Source organism: Lipotes vexillifer, unplaced genomic scaffold (genome assembly GCF_000442215.2).
Source record: "Lipotes vexillifer unplaced genomic scaffold, Lipotes_vexillifer_v1.1 scaffold138, whole genome shotgun sequence".
NCBI classification, from domain to species: domain Eukaryota; kingdom Metazoa; phylum Chordata; class Mammalia; order Artiodactyla; family Lipotidae; genus Lipotes; species Lipotes vexillifer.
This window is the reverse complement of record NW_006797971.1, coordinates 2,559,737-2,572,889: the sequence shown is the minus strand read 5'-3', so window position 1 is coordinate 2,572,889 and position 13,153 is coordinate 2,559,737. Positions and strand designations below refer to the sequence as shown.

The following is a 13,153-nucleotide window of genomic DNA, read 5'->3' as shown; positions in this document are numbered from 1 at the left end:
GGAATCCTGAGAAGTTAAATAATTTGCCCAAGGTCCAATGGCTGCTAAATGGTAGAGTCATCATTCAAACCCAGGTTTGTCCACCTCTACATAGCAGGCATTTCATACTATGTTACTTTACTGTTTATCCTACAGATGTTTAATTCCTAAAATCTAGTTTCCTTTAAGCCTGGGAAAGGGGCTGGGGCTGGGGCTGGACCGGTTGGTCTAATTCTCTATTGTTTCCTGTTAGTAGGAGTGAGGTGAAAGTGGCAAATACAATAATATCTAATAAGAATTTATTTTAACCAATTTTGCATGGTATTTACTGAGCAAGGACTCAAGTTGTCAATCATACAAACTCCGACTCAAGAGCAAATTGAAGGTATATAAGACTAGGATAGAATGGTATCAAAGTATTTTCTCTACTCTCTGCTCTACCCAGTTGTAAAGACTGCATTAAAAAACAATGCTTAGGGGCTTCCCTGGTGGCGCAGTGGTTGAGTCTGCCTGCTGATGCAGGGGACACGGGTTCGTGCCCCGGTCCGGGAAGATCCCACATGCCGCGGAGCGGCTGGGCCTGTGAGCCATGGCTCCTGAGCCTGCGCGTCCAGAGCCTGCGCTCCGCAATGGGAGAGGCCACAACAGTGAGAGGCCCGCGTACCGCAAAAAAACAAAAAACCCCACAATGCTTAATACCCACAACACCAAATAAAATGTTTAGGTTCTCTAAGTTAAACAAGAATACACCTATTTATTTCCATTTAAAAACTACTTTATTCACTGTCTCAGCAATATATGCAAAGAAAAACAGGTACTAAAATGATGCTAGCAGTTTACAAATCAATGGCTTATTTTTTGATAATAGTCTCAAACCGAACGTCGTTTCCTCACTTTCCTACTTTAAACGTTTACTTTATTTCCTTTACTGCCTTTATCATTATTTGAAATTATTTTGTTTATTTACTTGCTTCTTACCTTATTTATTACAACTTATTTATTCACTTATTAGCAGGGATCTTGCCAATTTTTTAAATCATATTTCTCATCATATTTTTAACAGCCTGGCTTATAGATGACACAAAGTATAAATCTGTTAAATTAATTTAAAAATTACACTGCTCCAAAATAAAAGTCACTGTTTTGATACCTATAAATACACCAATATCTTGAAACTAAAGGATGATGGATTATTCTGTGTTCTCCTAGAAATTAAACTGGGATGGAAATCTGTTGAAAGCCCAGGGGTCAGTGGTTGAGGCAACCAGTGGCGTTCACTAGTGGGGATTTGCTTAGCTGAGTCTAGTGATTCTAAGGCCATAAGGTAGGAAGGCTTCCTGCTTCAACCAGAGCAGCTCTTCACACAACAGGATTTCACAAGGACTCGGCATAAGCTTTGGCTTGAAGAAAGTGTTTCATTACTTAAAAACAGAGGTTTAGGATAGGGTGGTAGAAACCACTGTTCGGGGGAATTTGGACTAAGAGATAGCTAAACGTATTTTGCATTGTAAATTATATTTATTTTTCCTTTTTAAAGTCAATATGCTGTAAATATTATTAATCCCATTTTTATAGTATAACAAAATTATTTCTGCCTCAATTTTAAAGATCTAAGTGACTATGCTCTTTTAGAATTTTAAGGATAAATGAAACATTAAGGCTTCTAGAATCAGAAAATCTTTGCCTTTTAGCTATATAAAAAATTAAAAGTTAAACCTTTTAATTGGAAAGGTTTAGGATCCTACCAACCTTGATAATGGAAAACTTTAGGATCTTTCTCCTCCCACTGTGTTAATCTTGTATTTGTATTTGATTTCTTTCTCTGTAGAGAGAACATATAAAAACATGTTTAGTGTTCCCTCCCTTTCCAGGTTGTATTTTATCTTGAGTAGATTTAAAACCAGATTAGTTGTAATAGGATTCCAGGATGTGGGCAGATGTCTACTTGTCACTGACGATCTCTCTTGCAATTAGCTCCTTCATTATTTCATTGGTACCACCATAGATTGGCTGAACTCGGGCATCCACATAAGCTCTGGATAAATAAGAAGATGATTGAATGAATAAACAAAAGATATTAGAAATTATAAATTTTGTCTCACCAGGTAACTATTAATTACTTTAAAGTGTCCATTTAATGAAATCCAAACAATAAAAGTTCTTCGTAAATTCCTTTTTTTTCTGTATGGCATCCACCCTAGATTGGTATAATTATAAAATTCTATTAAGATATTGATCATTTGTATAGTTTTGTTTTAGCCTGCTTGAAGAGATTACAAATTCAAAATAACATTTCTAAGTATGTTTCTTTTGATTTAATTTTGTAAAATTCAGCACATATAATAACATTCCAAAAAGGGCAACTGTAAATTTAGAAATGGATGGAATGTCTTAATATCTTGTTACCTTTAATGTTTCCCCTCAAAAGTTGAAATCTACTGGTTTTATAAAAAACAAAAGAGAAAAGAAAGTACATATTTTCTAACATCCTTTAGATTCCCATCACTACTGCTGCCATCAGCAGTATAAACTGATGCTTCAGAAAATATTACTTCACAAAGTTAACAAGTAACTTATTTTTTGGAAATGATTAACAGTCACTCCAGTAATGTATGAGGTTGAAATACTGAGTGGCTGAGTATACTGCCATAAAAAAACAAGAAGGAATTCACTTTTGACAGCAACCATAACACTATATAGTTGGTTTTACCTTTTCTCATGTCATTTTATCCTCTCAGCTCTGGAATTAGGGAGGATAAATATTATTATTGTTTTGAAGGTAAAGGAACTGAGATGCTGAAAAGTTAATACATATACTAATTAATGGTTGCTGTTTAATGGTCACATAACAGATCATTGGCAGCCTGGAATTAAAAGGTAGGTATCCTGCCACTTTGGCAAGTATCTTTTTTATTACATCTCAACATTTCCATTGGCCCAGAAATGTAAGATCAGTTACTGAGCTTTGGACTTTTCTAGTAGACAGATTCAAAGGCATTTTTTTCAAGCATTAATTTTTTTTAAATTTAATTTGAGACAAATTAAATGTGCAAGCTCTCTAGGAACATGACCAATTCTGAACTTTTCCTTGTCCACGTTCACCATGGTACCTTACAAACAGTGAGCGCTCAGTAAATATTTATTGATTTGATTTCTTGTATTACAAAGGAATTTTAGAGTCTCAATAGCTACTTTCTTATGAAACTTGAAATCTAGAGACATATGTGTTTTCAAATATATTTTTTCTTTTGAACAGATTCCATTGTTGCCCACAAAATCTAGCACTCTCATTTAGAGGACTTACCTGGCATTTCAGCCTACTTCAGCAATCTCAATGCTTTTAGACATTTTTGGATCAGGCTGGGCATATTTTTTTTCACATCAAAGAAGTTCCAATGGAGTAGGTAATTGACAGAGATCAGTAGCCCTTTTATAGGTTACTAATTAAATTCAGTCATCAACTAAAATTAACAGAGAATGGCAGCAGAAGGAATGTTTAACCCCACAGTGATGAAGCTCTCTATCTCAGGCTGCTCTTCCTAGCACTGCAGACAGGTCTTGAAATTGCAAAACTTAAGCCTCACTTGTCATAGGCACAAGCCTAATGAGTAAGACTGAAGTAAACTCACATGCTTAAGACTGGTTATTTTTAAACAAACAGAAAACAAATAAATAAAATAAAACCAAAAGGCAAAAAGCACCTCTTTGATCTGTGAAACCAAGACTCAGCAACACACACACACACACACACACACACACACACACACACACACAAATAATATAGCTTAATCTTAGGATATAAAAACATAATTAGAATGATTTTTTTTCTATCTCATCAAAGTCTGTACACTTCATCCACATACTGCCTAATGTATCTAATTAGCTTTTTTGATATTATCCTACTACTCTCTCTCCTTATCTTATGAAAAATTCCTTCCCTATGTCTTTGGGGAGAGAAATAGCAGTCTAGTTAAAAAATTCATACAGTCTTCAAACCAACAAGCTGGCCAAGGGGATTATTATTCCTGAAAGGAAATGTCAGTCTCTCAAACTGAAACTAGGGATTTCAAATAAGCCATCAAGTTACAATTTTTGCTTGCTATTGACCTGATGGAATTGCCTCTGAGAAAACAGAGACCAAGACTTATGCTACGCTCTAATCTTGGACCTTGTAGATGGTTGACTCCTCTTCACCTAACATGCCTTTCTTAGGAACCGAACCAAACTAGACAAGCACTGAGCCATGACATGTCTACATACCCTGCAGCAGTTATAATAGCACAGTCAAGTAGAAAAATATAAACACCCATTATTATTTTACTTTCTTAGCATTTTGAATATTGTCAATAAGGTGGATTAATATTATGAATAAAACATGAAAACACACAGGAAAAATTCCAGAGACGATTTGATTTGTGCTAGCATAACTCAGTGTTTACTTTGATTTCATGACTATACAAAGATAAAAAAAAAATAAATCTGCTTTTGATTAAAGCCTGTTTGAAGTAGTTCTGGAAGGATGTACCGAAATCCAAGTCCAAGGATTGATAAAGAAAAGGAAATCATTTAGCTACGTCATGCCTACATTCTGAAGGAAGGAAAAATCCTACTTGTTGCTGAGTTTTTATAAAAGGTTATAAATTACATACACCCTGTGATTAAAGCTTTCTGAGCTGCCCAGTGGCTACAGAAAATTAGGAAATTATACCTAACAGAAGCTCTATGCTGGAGCTTCTAGAGCTTCTGTTTTTAATGTAACTTGAATAAATGTTCATTTTCCTCATTAAGGACTATAAGCAAATCAGATGTTTTCAATTATGCTTGCCAAAATGATAAATTTGAAAGTCAGTTTCAATACTAGTTTGATAATTTTTCTCTTTTAGATACTCTGTATTTAGATTAAAATTATAAGAAGTTTTTGGAAGCTCATAGCATTCTCATTCTCAGATTCAAAACTAAATTGGACTTCTCTCTATATAGCAAAAACTTCCCTGAGAAAATTTTATAAACTGAAAATATTGCCAAATAAGAGGAAAAATATATCTTCCGCTATGAGGAAGAGAAATGCCATGGAGAGATTACCGAGGCAAAAGACTATAGGAAGAGGGAAAGAAGAAATTATGGAGACGGAGGAAGAAATATGGAAGAGGATGCTGCCTACTGACAAACTGGTACTGCTTTGAAATGATAACAACAATATTCACATGTAATACAATAAAAAAGGCTATATTTAATTTATTTTAAAGTTGAAGGAAGTACAAATTCTACTTAGAAAAAAATAATACTTTTGATTTATTTTTAGAGCAAAATAGACAATAAAAAAATTAAGACATGACAACTTAGATCCTTTTTATATGCAGGTTAATTTTTCTATAATGTCTATTTTTTTTTTTAGTTTTAAAAAAGTGATATTTTGAAAGAAGACATACAAATGACCAAAAGGTATATGAAAAAATGCTCAATGTCACTAATCACCAGGGAAATGCAAATCAAAACTACAATGAAATATCATCTCACACCTGTCAGGATGGCTATTAACAAAAAAGCCTAAAGATAAGTGTTGTTGAGGATATGGAGAAACTGCAATACCGGCACACTGTTAGAGGGAATGCAAAGTGGTGCAGCTCAGCTGCTAGGAAAAATAGTATATGGAAATTCATCAAAAAATGAAATAAAACTACCATATGATGCAGAAATCCCACTTCTAGGTATTTATTTGAAAGAATTGAAACCAAGACCTCCAAGTGATGCTAGCGCTCACATGTTCAATGCAGTATTACTCGAAACAACCTGTATGTCCATGGACAGATGAATAGATAAAGAAACTGTAGTATAACATATAATGGAATACTATTCAACCTTAAACAGAAGGAAATTCTTCAATATGTCACCACCTGGATGAACCTTGAGGACATTCTTCTAAGTGAAATAAGCCAGTCACAGAAAGACAAATACTACATGATCCCACCTATATTAGGTAACTAAAACAGTCAAATTCACAGACTCAAAGAGGAATAGTGGCTGCCAGGGGCTAAGGGAAGGGAGAAATGGGGAGTTACTAATCAATGGGCATAAAGTTTCAGTTAAGCAAGATGAATAAGTTCTAGAGACCTGCTGTACAGCACTGTGCCTACAGTTAACGACACTGTATGGAACACTTAAAATTTTGTGAAGAGGGTAGATCTCATGTTAAGTGCTCTTACTACAGTAAAATGAAATAAAATAAAACAAAATAAAATAATTTATAGTCAATGTAAATTAAAGGAAGAATAGTAACCTATTTTTTACCCATTAGATTCACTTAAAGTTTAAAGGGCAATAACATTCATAGCTTAGGAGGAGAAGTCATCCTTAGACTTTGTTCATTTGAGTATGAGTTGCTTCAAACTGGAGGAAATGATCTGGAAATGCATTAAAATTTAAAATATGCATACTTTTGAACTAGCAGTACTACTTTTGGGACTTTGTCCTGTTGTAATCAAACACACATGTATCTAAGATAAATGTATGAAGGCGTCTATTGCAGCATTGTCACAGTAAAAGTCTAGAAAAAACCTGAATAATTAACCATAATCAATTATAATAAAATATTATTCAACAATAAAAAAGGGATATTAATCCCTCTGTATAATGATTCAAATAAATCTTTAGTATGTTATATATTTATATTTATTTACATTTATATTTAGTATATTGTATAACGCAGTACATCTTCACTTTTTGAAAATATGACAAAATCCTAGTGGTGAGCTGATAACATGAAGCTGTTTCTACCTACTTGAACACACTCCATAGTCAGCTGAAAAATACAAAGATTTTGCACCTCCTTTCCCTTTGTACTCAATGGACAAATGACAGTTAAAGAAATTTTCCTTTCTCTTCACACCACCCAGAAGAGTGTAACACAACAGGCATACTCACTTTGCAATTGGGTACTCCCACATGTATCCCCAGCCTCCATGCAGCTGCACGCAGTCATAAGCTACACTGTTCTGTAACTCAGATGCCCTAGATGACCAAAATAAAAAGCAGAAAAGGAACATCTGAAATAAATTTTCATGAGATGCTTTACAATCAGGAAACAAATTATTTATGATTGTTTAAATGCTTACATTTATCAAACAATTAAAATTAGGCATATTAGCGAACCAGAGAAGATTGATATAAATTCCACGTGAAATAAATCTCAAGAGAATTTTCATATAACAAATAACTTTCTTCATCAATTATACTTCTGGCTGGGTTTTTGTTAAGTCTAGAAATAAAATGTAGAAAGCTTAGACTATTTATTAAGTGTTGGCTACCTTAAGCCTGAAAAGTATATAGTAAAAACTTGAATTTGGTCTAATTTATGCAGATTCTCTGTGTGATCTAAGTTAACGGAATAATTATACAGTCATCTATTTTCTTTTGCCTTGTGTAATATGTGTTTTTTTCTTCAAATGTGTCACTTCCTACCTAAAGGTTGCAATTCTGAATTTTAATAACTGAAAAAAAATTTTTTTCAGAAATAAACTGAAAGTAAAAGTGAAAACCTGAGAGGGCAGACCTCTATTAAAGTACCTACTATCATATAGGAAACTTATTAAAGATTATTTAGGAATTATTATTCCTGAAGTATATGTATATTAACATGAGGTGCTTGAGAAATACCCTTTTCTGACCTTATCACAACAATTTTAACTATTATTAAAATCCATGAGATGGTTGGTTAGGAACTTTATTCATCTTAACATAAAATACAAGTTAGTTCAAAATCTTTTCAACTTACTTTCAACAGTGGGAAATATAAAGAAAAGGTAAGCATAGACACATTTTCCTATAAAAAATAATTTTTAACTCAAGCCAGGTCAGGATGCTCCTGAGAAATACAGTAACAATATGATGATTAACAGACAAGATTCAGGGGGAAACGATATTTGGAATTCTATACATTTTTGTATTTGGTGAGTATTTTAGTAAAATATTTGCTGGGTTAAAACTACTTGCTCCCTCTGCTCCAATATGAAATATCAGTATGTCTATAAACCTGGTGTTTTCAAAAAACAATAAGGCCAACAGCTATCCAAATATCTTTTTCCAAAAATATCTTATCTAAAATATTTTTACTCTTTTTCCCACTAGTCAAAAAACTTGCTCTAAATGTAAATGTAAAATGTCTCCCCCAAAAGTGCAAGTTTCTAGTAATTCCACATGACTTTTCAACCTGGCAACTTTATTATTTTGGAATCATTACATAAACCACTATGCTGCATATTTCCCCATTCTACTTCTGACTGAACTGAGCACAAGTTAATGAATAATGACAGGAATTTTTTCCAGGTTATTTTTGGGCTAATGAGATGTGAGAATGTTTGTTTTTAAAAGAGGAAACAAAACCCATTTCCAGAATTTGATTTAAACTATGTTCTTAAATCTTAAAATACACAAAAGCCTTATAGGGTTCTTTTTTCATTAACACATCTTTAATACCATTGCTAATCATCTTTAATACAAATGAAAGTCATTCTATACTACATTTTTTTTTCCTTTTGCTTAACAGAGCATGTACAATTTTTGATTGGACAGTCAAATCTTCAGAAATTTTTCTTAGATATGGAAAACATCTTAAATAGAAAAATCCTGCCCAATCTACTCATTTCACAGATATCAAAATGTTGGCCCAGAAATAATTTAATTTAATTGCAGTTATTTAATGAAAGAATTGGGACTCTATCTCAGGACTCTAAGTATTACTGTAATTTTGTGATCTCACTATACTGCCACTCTTCAGATAATTTGAGATTAAACTACTACTTGTGAACTAATCAGTCATCCTATTTTAGTCTCTTAATATTTTACTTTCAATGGCAAGCTAAAAGTTAAAAACCAACTTGAGTAAGCTTTAGCACGTTATAAATTTATATGTTTAATGGGGCCCCTTCAGCATTTTTTAAAAAGGTGGTTCTTATTGCTTGTTTTCATTTACTTAGCCTTCTTCCTTTAAGATCCTCAAGGCTGAGTTTCAAGTTGGAAGAATTCCATAACAATCTGTGCAAACACCACATTTTAATTACCATAGCATGCATACCAATATTTCGCCATGGAAGCAGTGGCAGAGTCCAGACGTTTCGTTTCATGCAGCTGGAGACAGCTGTCCACAAAAGCTCTGGTTACACAAATGTGTGTTTTTAATTCTGCTAGCTTATGCTGCACCGTCTTGAGTTTAAAGGAAATGAAAGGAAAAGATGAGCATAGGAGAGGAGCATATTTTGAGTCACTTAGCATATCAAAAACTATACAGTAAAATATCTTTAGAGCAAAACAAAAGTGGAATTACTGGGTTTTTTTTCTCCAAAAAAGAGGCATATGTTAACTAAACAGCTCAAATTAAAAACCTACTATATTTCATTGCTAAGAAAACTTGTACTAAAAGATAAGATGCAGAAGTAGATAAATAGATAAATAACATTTCATGTTTTAGGTTAAAAAATTTAGACCATTTAGGGAACTTTTCGAAAAACAGCATGACTTTAATGGGTGAACATCATCTTGAGGTACAGTCCTTTGGATACAGCTGTTGAAAACACTTTTGTCCAGAATCTAAATCCATGAAGAATTTTTCTCTAGTAATGAAATTAAGTATACACATTTTCTGTTTTTTTGTCTGGGAGTAAAGTAATAAAATAAGCTGGAGGGACAACATCAAAAATATTTATTAGACATTATTATTTTATATTGCAAAGTATTTAATCTAGATCTGTAGAATTCAATGGGCGAACAACAGAATCAGAACACTCATGACATCAAAGTCCAGTAACCCCCAACCTCTTCCACCTTTCCCCACCCTCCCTCTTATCTCTCTCAATAGCTTGCACAGTCTCTAACTTGAACTGAATGGTCTGGAATTGTCAACGATAACATACATATATACCTCCTCCTGCTGGCCACAGACAACCAATAGTATTCTTGGAAATCATTCTATCTAGACCATCCTCAATTGTTCTTGATTGTTCTAACTTCAATCAAATTTTCTTGCATTCCTGACTCTTGGCTCTCACACCTTAAACTCTGAGTTTTCATGTGGTCTCTTTGGCACCAACTCTTGAACCACCTTCAGGAAACTGGCTTGAATTTAAAATACTACTGGCTTTCCACTTTGGGTAACCTCCAAAAATACACCCCGTTCTAGTTGATCTCAAGTTCAAGGCTCAGCTATGGTCAGCTGGCTCTATCTTCCTTGTGGAAGTTCAGATAGGAACAGAGTTTCGATCATTCTGCTTGGAATTTATGAGTGAGGCCTTCACTGTGGCTAATAGAAGGCATGGAAGTTAATGACAGTGGCACTAACTTGGTGGCACAGTGAAATTCAAACTAGAAATTATGAAGGCACCCAACGTACGCAATGGCAAGTCCAAAGCCATGATTGCATTCTCAAAAGAAGGCTTCCTGGACCAGATATTCAGAGGATGTAGACCTGCCTTTGCTACTTGTTACAGCAATCTCAAACCACAAAACCAAACCCTTAAAAGCATCATTGTAGTGGAGACAGTTTGGGTTCTTACCATTTCTGGAAAAGAGTAGAAAAGGAGTATAATAAGACCCAGGACCAGGCAAGACCAGGGTGTTGTCAGCTGGAGAAGGAGCTCTGAGGGACAGACTCCTCATATGTGTATCAACATAACTACTATGCTGATGGAAAACCCAAACTGACTGCCTTTCCCTTGGGCTTACTCCATCCTGTTCTAGAAATAGACAATGTGACTGGCATCTAATGATTCTAAAGCCAAGCAGTGGGGAGGCTGGCACCACACTTTTCCACCTCTTGTATCCTGGCCTCTAATTTAGAACATGCCAGGTTTACCAAAACTTTCTTCCTCTCTCATACTTTCTCTTACTTTTTCTACCTCCCTTTCTATCCATTTCTATTTAATGAGGCCAAATCTCTAACCTTTAATCAGCACAAAGTTTCCCACCCCCACCCCACACATCCAAGTGTACTCACAGAAGAATCTGAAGATGTAACAGGAAATGAAAAAGCGGGGGAATACCCTTCCATATATTGAACACAGATGACTATATATTCCATGAAAATCCCTGAAACTGAGGTCTTAGCTTACTCTTGGTGTAGGTCAATGACACTGCCCATGACACTTCATTTGGAACATAAGGGGGAATCTGACAAGTCTTAAGATACTATTGCACACCGCCTCCCCACCCTGCGATGGCACATTTGAGAACTTACTATTTACAATATGAGAGATTCAAGATCTCTAAGCCCAATTATCTCATAGGAGAGGTGTTTCTATGGAAATGCTAGGAGCTTCTAGAAGCTGAAGTTAAATTTCAGACCAGAATGGGCTCATTTAGAAAATTCTTGCTTCAGTGCATTCAGGTCCACAGGTTTGACAGAATTAATGCCAGCAAGAGTGCATAAGTTACTCTCGGGGGGATAAGAGATAAAATATTTACATACTCTTGGCATTGAGTTGGGTGTTACCAAACAGATTTAGTCTTTGCTCTTCACTGCACACACTGCATCATGCTTTCAGAAACTGTTCTCTAATGAATGGTAGGTAATAATTGTACCACACATTATTAGCAGGTGCTTTTGGTGAATGATCAGCATGCTCACAGCAATATTTTTTAACATTCACTAATAGTCACTCATAGGTAATACTGCAGCTAGCATTTTATTAAAAAAAGTTTCCCTAAAGTTGCAAAGTGGATCAGATGGCATCTCTTTAAGAGTTCTGAATAACACAGTTCTTAGAATCATAGAATTATGGAATTGGAAGACCCCTTGGAGAAGTTATTGATCCCAGTATTCCATTTAAACATCACCATTAGGAGTACTCTAATATATTACAACTCAAGTATAAACTACAACAACTTAGGTTTGCTACCTGATTTTATAGTTAATTAACCCCACACTTAAGGTCTAAGAACGAAATATTCCCTTTTTGGAGAAATGTAAAGAAGAAATGTTATTTGTTGCCTCTCCTATTTTTTTCCTAATACTTTGTCCCCTTAGAATCAAGAGCACATACTACACAAGAAATAACTAAAGCTTGTGTTAGAAAAGAACACTGAACTTTCACTTCATTGTCCATGGGTGAAAGAGGTGAGAACAGAAAAAGTCTATCTACCTTAGATTTCTGGGTAGTAAAACTAGTGAATGCATTAAGAGTGTAAGTTCCAGAGTGCAAATACTTTTTTAATCTTGTGCATGTTATTTAACCTCTTCATGCCTCAATATCCTTATCTGTAAAATAAGGATAAATATAATATTTATTATATGGAGTTGCGAAGAAAAAAAGACAATCCATTTGGCACAGTGCCTGGCATATAGGGAACATCAATCAATGACAGACATTATCATTATTTAATATCTGAATTTTATTATTGTATTGTCCATTCCATAGAAAATCATGAGACTTGACAGCAGCTATGGAGCGTATGAATGAGACAACATGAAAATCCTGTAACTATCGCAACTTAAGTATGGTAGGTCTCCGTTCTAAAAAGAAAGTAAATTTTAGGGACTTCCCTGGTGGCGCAGTGGTTAAGAATCTGCCTCCCAATACAGGGGACACAGGTTTGATCCCCAGGCCAGGAAGACCCCACATGCCGCGGAGCAACTAAGCCCGTGGCCCACAGCTACTGAGCCTGCGTTCTAGAGCCCACGCACCACAACTACTGAGCTTGCGCTCTAGAGCCCACTAGCCGCAACTGCTGAAGCCCACGTGCCTAGAGTCCGTGCTCCGCAGTAAGAGAAGCCACCACAACGAGAAGCCCGCACACCGCAATGAAGAGTAGCCCCCGCTCGCTACAACTAGAGAAAGCCCACGCACAGCAATGAAGACCCAATGCAGCCACAAATAAATAAATAAATAAATAGCATCACAATTAAGTTAAAAACTCAAGATCTACTAAAAAAAATTTTTTAAAAAAAGAAAATAAATTTCGTGAAACGCATCCAAGTGGTCAGAAAGGCTCAAAATTCAAGAATATCAAAGAGAAAGGAAACTGAATCGTTATATGGTCATAAAAATGAGATTTGGCCAAATATAATATATAATATTTAAAGGTCTCCTATTTCAATTTAATACTGGAACCATTGTATATCCAGCTCTGTAACAGGAGGTATAAGCACTTATTGGTTATTCATCTTCTCTGAATACATATCTAGATT

General features: G+C 34.9%; 1 protein-coding gene across 1 annotated transcript in view; it reads right to left on the bottom strand.

Moving 5' to 3' along the window:
• Positions 1-1,770: 1,770 nt before the first annotated feature.
• Positions 1,771-13,153, bottom strand: part of ACADL (acyl-CoA dehydrogenase long chain) — a 37,449-nt gene continuing 26,066 nt past the window's right edge. The window contains exons 9-11 of the mRNA XM_007470018.1: positions 9,050-9,177; positions 6,901-6,987; positions 1,771-2,014 (exon numbers count right to left, since the gene is read on the bottom strand). Coding sequence (XP_007470080.1) covers positions 1,921-2,014; positions 6,901-6,987; positions 9,050-9,177 — 309 coding nt within the window. The 3' untranslated portion in view covers positions 1,771-1,920. The remainder of the gene's footprint in view (positions 2,015-6,900; positions 6,988-9,049; positions 9,178-13,153) is intronic.